This window comes from Phymastichus coffea, unplaced genomic scaffold, assembly GCF_024137745.1.
Source record: "Phymastichus coffea isolate CEN01 unplaced genomic scaffold, Cenicafe_Pcof_1.1 PCOF00258, whole genome shotgun sequence".
In the NCBI taxonomy this organism is placed as follows: domain Eukaryota; kingdom Metazoa; phylum Arthropoda; class Insecta; order Hymenoptera; family Eulophidae; genus Phymastichus; species Phymastichus coffea.
The window spans coordinates 80,460-90,333 of NW_026707069.1; the positions used below are offsets into that span (position 1 = coordinate 80,460).

The following is a 9,874-nucleotide window of genomic DNA, read 5'->3' on the forward strand; positions in this document are numbered from 1 at the left end:
CCACCTACGCGACAAGTCGAATCGGTAGCGAAGGAAAATTCGCTGGGACACAACGGCGCTTATATGCGAGGGACCGCGCGCGAACAATCAAGCTGTTGTCGCGGGGCGCTTGGAAAACCGATTAACAAAAAAAGACAAAAAGCCGTGCGAAAGAAAGGCGGCTGTGACGCGCGCGCGCGCGCGCACAATACCCAATTTCGAAATAGCGGCGCTAGATGATTGCAAAGCGATTGTCCCGCGGGAAAATTCGAACGTTCCTTGGTGGGCGCGCGCCTGCTTGCTTGGTTTTTTACCTTGAGTCAAGAGGACGACAGCTCGCACATTTTTCCCGTGGCACCGCGATCGGAAATCAGGAGCAAAGACGGACAGAAAGAAAGAGAGAGAGAGAGAGAGAGAGAGAGAGAGAGAGAGAGAGAGAGAGAGAAAGAGTGAGAGTGAGAGAGAGAGAGAAAAAGGGAGAGAGAGAGAGAGAGGAGTGTATGTGTACGTGTGCAGCACAGCGTGTGCTCGCTGCTGAACTGAGAGCGCAGTGAACCGACCGCCGCGGCCGTCGGGCGCGCAGCACACAAGACGATCATCACCCCACCAGCAGCAGCGGCAGCAACTCTCTCTCTCTCTCTCTCTCTCTCTCTCTCTCTCTCTCTCTCTCTCTCTCTCTCTCTCTGTCAACGGACGAGCTAGCCGCGCAGCGCGACGCGTGGGAGGTAGCCAGCGCGCAGCATGCGCTTGCCGCCGCTTTGCATCGCTTTTCGCTTGCCTCTTTTTTCTTTTATTTTTCCAAGCTGCCCAATTCTTTACGCAGCTTTTCGTTTTGCTGCCCATATTCCAATTAACCGGTTTTCCACCATCAACCCCCTACGCGGAAAAATCAGCTCGCTTTTTATTCAGCGCTTTTGGCGCTGGGCGCTGCTGCCACAGTCGAGCGCTCCGCTGCGTTGAAGATGATCGTTAGTTCCGCTTTTGGTCTATGGATTTCAAAGCCGAGGGCGATTGTAAACAGGCATACGCGCAATTGCTATAAAGGGCTTTCAAACGAATTCGCTACATTCAAAGCCGCCGTGGAGTCGTGGATACAAGCCGGTGATGCGGGGCTGCGGAGCTCGCCCGCCAAGATTCATCGTCGATCAAAGGCTGCAGACGATGCTGCCGGGAAGCGCGCGATAATCAGAGAGCACGTTTCTCCGCAGATCTTACCCGATCGTTGTTCCTGCGTCGCAGCGGGTGTATCTCGCGAGCACGCGTGTCGCGCTGTGCCCGGCTTATTCGCACGTCTGGACATGGCGCGCGGCTGAAAAAGTGAACAATCGAGCTCTATAATCGAGCGCTCATCGTTGACGCCGCCCTCCCCCTCCTCCTCCTTCTCTTCGAAATTCACGGGGTTGGGAAAACAGTGCAGTGAAATTTCGATCACGTGTATACAATTACGTTATCGAACGTGGTGGGCGACCACGTCGAAAAAAAGAGAGAAAAAGAGAACATTTCGTTCGGTAGAGGAAGCTGATCGAGTTAATCGACGACGAATCTTTGCGTTATAGTCGATTAACGCGAGCGCGTTATATAAATTAAATACATACAGGGGGTGTACGGATGGCAACATCTTCCAAATCATAGCCGGTTTGACTCCTCGATGATTAATTAAGCCAAATGAAAAAGCGTCGCGTGGGTCGTGTCGATCTAATCGAAGCATCATTGCAGATCTGATATTTGTATCTGGTGCTTTTGCTTCGGCCGTAATAGCCGTTATTAATCTATGGCGGATAACAACAGTCGCAAGCAAGAATAACTCTTTCGGAGAGAGAGAGAGAGCGAGAGGGGACATTGCACAGTGGCGCGCTTACGTTTAAATACTGGGATAGAGGTGTCGCGCGCCGAACCCGACTCAACGCTTTATCTCGCCACGAGCATGTGGGTGCAAATAACTCGGCCCGTTCCCCGTTTTGATCGTTGGCTCGTAGCGAATTTTAAGAAAACAGGCGGATCCACGCTGCCCAGAGCGCGCCGATGCGTGCGCAACACGGAGATTGGCATTCTTCGGGCGGAGAGCGCAGCGAGCGCGGATGACGAGATTCAATGACCTAAGCCTTATTTACGATGCTCCGTGTCGACGATTCCGTACGCTCCGCGAGCGCGCCGCCGTCATATTCCTCGAATAACCAATGGCATTGTGCGCTCGCGCGCGACTTGTTCTCCGCGTTTCCTCTGTGCTGGCGTTACTGTGGGTTTTTTTTTTTTTTTTTTTTTTTTTAATCTCCGCTGCAGTAGCGTGCTTTTCAAACGAGTACACGGACGGCGTTCGCTCCACACTTGCGATCATCCGCGTAGTCGGGAATATTTCGATTTTTCGAATTACTCATTTATTTTATGCGAGGCTTTACCTCAGGATTTCTCAACGAGCTCAAAGCTCACGCTTCAAGGATATAAAAACGTTCAGTCATGCCAAGTGGTCGGAGCTTAGATTTCCAATATCCTATTAGTTAAGAATTGAATTTTTCAAACATAACTTCGTTTATGCATGGACTGATCTAACATCAGCGTACAGCATTAAGCGACGGATTTCCTTCTTTCATATTTGCAAAACAGATGGAATGTAAATAGTTGATAGTCCGTATAATCGCTCGAAAAAGAAAGAAGATACATTATACATGTTTAAAATGATGCACCGCGAAATCGATTAAACAATTACAGGACGTGTAGTACACGTAAGGCGAGGATTAACAGACGAATTCCTCAAGCCTTCAATGCGACAAAGAACAATGTGAAAGCAAGAAATTAAAATACGTATGTGCACTAGTGGTCATTGAGGATTGATGGCGAAGAATAAGCAGGCGCCAATCCGAAATGACGAGAAGCGCGTGACGCAAGTGGAAGGAGCAAGCAGAAACAGTGGAACTGCGATTGTTTTGGAGGCTAGTAGCTGCTCGATGAGAGCCTATGAGAAGCTGTTAAAAGCGAGCTGCTGTGAGGTCGAACTCTTCCATATGCTGACTTAACTCTTATAAATAGGTACGGAGCGCGAAGGCGCGCGCATTCAGATTATGAAGACGCTCCGCGAGCCCCCTCGCACTCCGCTTTCGCGATCGCTCTTTATTGTTCGGTCCAGTTTCGATCGTGCGAACTGGCACAAGGGCGATCTGTCGAATCGTTATTCCGGTCGATGGAACTGTTGCTAGGATTCGCTTGCAGATCGCTTCTTGTCGTCGTCCGGTTGGATTTTTTTTTTTCTTTCCAAGTGACCCCAAAACAGCCAACTATTTTGACAGAGGTCGCTCCCACCGGGCATTAGCTTTGGGAAACGCGATCGCAAATAATGTCTCTCGCTCGCTCTCATTAGCAAAACTGAGTCTGCAAATTTATTTTTCGCTACATGCAGCGATGAACAATTCAACTGTCCAATGAATGCATCAGCGAAGGAAAGCGTGCAGTTAGAGCCGAGCAGCTTTATAAGCATTGGATCGTTGCTGATCGGACTTGACAAGTGGGATTTTTCCCAAAGTGAACTCGGCATTTTGGCGCGCGAGATAGTTTGTACTCAAACATAAAATGAAATATTCACGCTTGCATCGCTTTCATTTCTGAAAATAGACGTTGGTATTATAGAAATTTCACCAGATCTGTCATCCGTCTTCAAACTAAGAATTTCTTACTCCTATATATCTCTATGTATATTAAATCGGGATATGTTATCTCCATGGCTGCTTCCGATTATTGGCGAGCGCGTAGAATTTCCAATAATTAACGTATGACAACTGTACGGCATAAAAAGTCCATGCAATTGATCTACGAGCGACGAGCCGAGAAACTACGTTGGTCTCGAATGGACGGGCAATACAGATTAATCGGTCGACAAGGAAACTCTAATTTAGAAAACGCCTTCGCGTCTCATTCAGTTCCTTTGTCGATTATTAAATTCCGATTTGTACGTCGTCGAGCTGTTGGAGAACGACAGAAGCAGGCCGAATGGCTTGTTGTTTTCACGGTACGGACGCGACAAATCAACGATACACTTGCATTTTCGACGGGAGATTTCGAAAACCTGTTTTTCTAGAAACACATCAACGTGTCAAAGTGGTCAGGAGAAGCTGGTCTTTTCCCAAAAGGCAGAGCGATCAATCAGTGTTCATAAAACGAAAGTTACACGACTGTCATGAATGGTGACGCCGCCATCGACAGTTGTCACGACAAGCGTCGTCACCAGGAGAAGCGTCGAAGGTGATCGTACAGCGCAAGCAAGAGCGAAAGAGACACGATTAGCATGGAGAGGCGCGGCACAAGGAGGGAGGGAGGCAGGGAGGGAGTGAGAGAGCTGAATAAATAAATAGAACGGCGCGGCGGAGAAGAGTGGGTGCGTGAGACGTGTCGGGTCGACAATGAGTTTTCGCTTGGCGCGTCGGCGAATGCAAAGGGCACGCTTCAAAAAACTTACTTTATTTAAAACTTTTCCGATTTGCCGGGGCAGTCCGAGCCGCGCGCGCGAGCCGAATCGACGCTCTGTCCGCCCGCGTAGAGCGAAGAACGCGCCGCGGCCGAGAATTTCCACGGCGCGGCTAATCAGCCGAGGCTTTCGTGTCGCGCGCGCGGGGCCCCCTCGTGCTTTTCCCTTTACGAGTCGCGCTTATCGCGCCTTGCCGGCTGGACTGCACGCGTTGCCGCGCTCGTCGACTATTATTAGACGCGACGTGCATTTGACCAGTCCTAAGCGCGGCACTCGGACGCTCACGCCCTGCGCAACGTACTCGGACGGATTGTGTCCTCGTCGGCTTCTATTATTACGCCACGGCGGCAAGCTGCAGTCGCGGTTGACCGGCGCGGAGCCACGCCGATTCTCGGTTCGACGAAAGCGCTCGGCTTTGCATTATTGATTCGCATCTAGCGCGCGAAGCTTCAATATTAATTTGACAACGCTGTTGCGACTTATTTAAAGCAGCACGGCACAGAGTGCTGCGCAACGTTTGTCATCGACGCGAAGTAAAAACTGCGTCGGGAACGAACGAACGTACGGCAAAAAGTCGCGGATCTGCAGCTGTGCGTGGCTCGTCGCACGGCATTACAGAGAAGATGGAAGAAGGGAGATGCGATAACGTCCGCAATAATTTTCAATCATAACTTTCCGACGAGAGTATTGTGCAGGCTACGCATACCCAATTAAAACTTACGATAAATCTTACCGCTCGATTTCCCTCCGACTCGCTCACCGAAAGCACCACAATAGACAACGAAAAAACTACACGAGCAATCGAGATTGTCCGCGCGACGCAACGACTGAAAAGAGATTTGGAACGGAAGCTCGGAGAGCGGTAAATTGCAAAAAGTCGGATATCGCATCAGCAGCAGCAGCAGCAGCAGCAACGGGGGGTAAATTAGAGAGAGGCAAAGGGATGCTAAGTGCGCGACGTAGAGTCGGTAACGCCCAGCAATCTGGTCTTTTCCTCGCCCCGCCGCAGTGTCATTGCGCGCCGGCAAGTTCTAAATATCGCTGCGCCCGCCCGCAAAAGCGTTATTACGCGGCGCCCCGGACTCGCGATCGCGCGTTTCGTCGTCGCGCTGCTGCTGCTCCCCTGACGTCGCGCCCCCCATCTCTCCGCGATCGACGGACAGCGACTCTGCCACCCTCGGACACGATTACCGCGCGGCGCGTTCGACGCGAATTTCGTGACTCGATTGTGTACGCGGACGCGCGCAACCCGCTCCCCGACTGCCTTTCGAGAGACGCGCGCGTCGAGTGTCTCTCGAAGCTCCGCGCTGCGCGGCACAGGAATGCGACTCCGCACGTGCTGGCTGCGCTCTGCGTTACGCTGACTGTACCGCTTTTCAATCCCAGTGAAATTCGTACGCGCGCGTACAGCGCAGGCGCGCACGCCTTGGAACGTATCATTTTTTTTACTTTTTTTTTTTTTTTTTTTTTTTTATTAACGCGCACGCATCATTTTCCCAATCGCGTGGAATTAAAAGTTACGAGCTTGTTGAAAGCTGGTCGAACGAAGCCTTCAAGTAACGCGTCGTAAGAGATATAAATTGAAGAGAAGCAGTCCAAACTGAACCGCGGGAATCCCCATCATCATCGCATGACGGTATTTCATTGCAATCTTCTATGGCCCACTCGCGGAGCGAGGCGCGTGCTTCAATGAATGTGTACGTGTATCACTTCAACTTTTATAGCCCGGTTGTAGGCACATGCTCTTGAAATTGCCGGCGCGGCTACGCTGGGATTGTATGTTTTCCTCGAAGCGTAACTCTTGATTCGTAACCAAACCTCTTATCGCTCGGCAATACTCGCGAAAGGTAAGCTTTCGCCTTGCGGAAATTGAATAATGCAAACGACGAGGGAGCAGGCAAAGTGAGCTAGAAGTCTAAAAAAGAGGGGGGAGGGAGGAAACGAATGGCCCATTAAGCATTTGGGATATTAATTAGCCAAGCACGGATGTCGCGGAAAAGCTCAACGTCTTATCGATCGCGCGAGTCGTGCACACAACGGGTTCATAAGTATTAGCTTCCTGGTTTTTTTAAGCAGTTGTCACTGCTGCGTGACGCTGGAAATTGGCAAGCGACAGGAAAAAGAAAGACCGAAAGAGGCGCTGTAGTGGATTCGCGCAGGACGAAATCCATCGGACGAAAAAAGAAGTTGAACGACCTTAGGAGAGTGATCGAGAATTTTTATTTTTTTTTTTGGCTTTTCTTCAGCCTCTTTTTCAATTTGTCGGAAGTATATACGCTGCGGCGAGAAGTACATGCACACGAGAGGTCCATAATGTGCATCGCGCGATCGATCTGCTTGGCATATAAAAAGGAGAGGAGTAAAAAAAGAGAGACTGCAGCAACGTCTTTTGCGCGCGCGAGCGAGCTCGCGGATGAGAACAAGACCACGAGCAAAAAGCCCTCGACATTTTTTGAATATTCATCAGTACGGCATTCTAATGCACAGCCGGCGACGCAGCCACGGCAACCGACAGCTTCGCCAGCTGCTGACCTTATTTAACGTGTTGAGATCGACTAATCATCAAGCCTCTCCCGCTCGACTCGCAAGCCATCCGATCGTTTTTTTTTTTCTTTCCCGCTCCTTTGAATATTTTTAGCTGACGTGGTTAGCATGCGGCTATTCGTGATTTATTATAAGCTCAAAGAGCATCGCTTATCCGAAAGATTTGTATTAATTAGTCCTAATGAAAGTGAAACACGTGACGGGCTTGGCAGCTTTGGCCTTTTCGGCCTCCGCGGGCGACACGCGCGCGCGCGCGCTCGCTGCGAGCATTTCTGGAAATAGAAGCTATAAACAGAACTATTCTAGATTTAACAACTATCCACTCGCGCAAGCACGTTGAGCAATTTTCACTTTGAATCTTTCGAGAAAAAAAGGAAAAAAATACTTAAGTGTCCCATAAACTACTCAAAAGCTCGTACAGCACATACTTCGCGATGCATTTATATTGATTTACAGTGCGTACTTCAATATTTGCATTTCCGATAAAAGCGCGCCGCGCGCGTCTTTGCGCGCATAACAGTTTCAATCAAGTTTTCCATTGTTTCAATACAAGTTTTCAGTATGCGTATGCGTTTAGAAACTGTTGATTGAAACATACGAAGCGTATTGGTTTTCAAAGTGATATTTAATGAAGAAAAGGAACGCGAAAAATTATAGTTTCGTTTATCACTGCGTGGTCACTGCTCAACTATTCGACCTTTTTCATTTTCACCCGATACTATTTCCGTGCATATTCGATCAAATTTAAAATTCAATTATGCCTGTATTAAATCCAATTTCAAAATGATTCATGATTTTCATCGAGAATTTCTTATCAATGTCAGTAATGCTTGAATATCAGATAAATATATTAGTTGGAAATATCCCTTTAACCGCAATCATTTATTTATTTAACAATAAAATTATGTTTCTATAAAATGTAAGGACCATAATCGGCAACCGCGAACTCTGCGGTATCTTAAAAAAAATCGATCTTTCGTTTATCGTCCGAAGCTCAACATCTTTACCGACCACAGATCTGCGACATCGAGAGGAGGTAAGTAGAATTTGTAAATCAATTAACACCATTTCTTTTAATAATACATAACTTATTCTAATTTTGTAAGATACCCCGTACGCGAAGACAAAATCAATATTCGTGCATAGATACGGAATATACTGTTCATTTCACTAAATGCTCAATTAGAAATAATTCTTTTTTATTTAATAATGAATTTCAATATGCATGACGTGAAGGCTCATATTCTCAGTGAATGTAAAACATTTGACTTTTGCATGATAATTCTTGCAGAGCTTGCAAATTTATAATTTAATAATAATCATCACAATTTACCATTCGTACTTTAGGTATTATTTAATCAGAAAACTTAACAATATAGAAATAAACTCACTCGGATATCTGCAACCAGCTTCGTCGCTACCATCTTCGCAGTCTGACTTGAAATCACATCGTTGTGATTGTAAAATACATCTCGAAACATCACAAGAAATTTCTCCTGATTGACACGCTAAAATTGAAATATAAAACGTAAGAAATAGATTTTAAAAATTCCAACTTATTCACAGACGTTACGTTTTGTTATATATTAGTCTAAAACGGTTCATTATACGGGACAATATTTGTAACAAACGACGTAACAGTAATGGAAACGTAAAATGCTCAATATAAGTTAGCATAACTCATTAGAAATATTAGCCTACCTATAACGGCGCGGAGTCGGAAGGTAGAAGGATTGACTGTAAACTTGCCCAAAGAATAATATTTGTTAATATGGGTTTCAAGTTCGTCTCGAACGTCAGATTCACTGCTGATCGTGGAGATATCCAAGTTAACGCGAGATTCGAATGGATCTGGAGCGTTCCTATAAGAAAAAACATAGACGATCGTTCAGATTTATTTTTGCAAGTTTATAAGTTCTAGAAGACTCACTCCATTTTGACGAAAGTAACGTGGTGATCTCTGCGCAAATGCTGGTGTAAAATGTCTTCGACGGTTCTTGTGAGATTCTCAGCAAACTTTTTGAACTTGTCATCGTCTCGCCTATCGAATTCTGCTCTGTACGGCTCGTTAATAGTCATGGATATCCTATAAACATCTGAAAAACAGTTATCGATTAAAGCAACTTCCAATGAATTTCAAAGAAAACCGATATATTATTCTCACTTTTCTCATCAAACTCATTTCCATCACCAAGGTTCGTTTCAATTCCTTGACTTCCATGAGTAGTGGTAGTACTGGTAGTAGTAATCGTAGTAGTCGTAGTCGTAGTAGTAGTGGTGGTGGTCGGCGTCGTGGTAATCGCTGACACTGTCGTATGAAAGTCATTATTGTTTGCACTACCTTCCACGTCTCTATCTACTTCGGATTCTCCGGAACCCACGTCATCTTCATCGTCACCTTGGTTATATTTGCTCGATAGTTTTGGCTGTACCGACGAATATTCCTATATATACGTGCAAACAAATAATTATTGAAATTATAACGAGCGATAGCAGATTATAATAGCAAGAACTGAAATAAATTCTATTTTATATCTTTTAAACAACTTTAAACTGTAACATGAACGAATTTGAATATCTCAAAACTTCGGTTCGGAGACTCTATATTTATTATACAGTGAATGCTAATCAAATTAAAGCGGTCTATTGATATTATTTCAAGTATTTAATTAACTTACGTTATATTGATTACTTCGAGATTTATATTCATCATTGATAACTTCATTGTCTTCCTTGGCTTGCCGTTTTTGACGACTATTAGAGCTCGTCAACGAATTCGATTCCAGCGGCTTGCGAGAATCCTCTGAAATATAGAAAACTCGCTCAACTGTCGTCGCTTTCGTGGAAAACTTTTGAAATCGCGTTATGAAAGCCACAAATTGAATTAAGCATTAAACG

At 46.2% G+C, this 9,874-nt stretch overlaps 1 protein-coding gene across 5 annotated transcripts in view; it reads right to left on the reverse strand.

The window, feature by feature from the left end:
• LOC131674580 (basement membrane-specific heparan sulfate proteoglycan core protein-like) overlaps positions 1-9,273 on the reverse strand; it is a 35,094-nt gene extending 25,821 nt beyond the window's left edge. For 4 of the 5 annotated variants that reach the window (XM_058953326.1, XM_058953324.1, XM_058953327.1 and 1 more), the window contains exons 1-4: positions 9,141-9,273; positions 8,907-9,072; positions 8,678-8,838; positions 8,368-8,484 (exon numbers count right to left, since the gene is read on the reverse strand). In XM_058953326.1, coding sequence (XP_058809309.1) covers positions 8,368-8,484; positions 8,678-8,838; positions 8,907-9,055 — 427 coding nt within the window. In that variant the 5' untranslated portion in view covers positions 9,056-9,072; positions 9,141-9,273. Of the gene's footprint in view, positions 1-293; positions 372-8,367; positions 8,485-8,677; positions 8,839-8,906; positions 9,073-9,140 lie in introns of those variants that run through there. The other variant, XM_058953325.1, reaches the window with a different exon arrangement.
• Between the last annotated feature and the right edge of the window lie 601 nt (positions 9,274-9,874).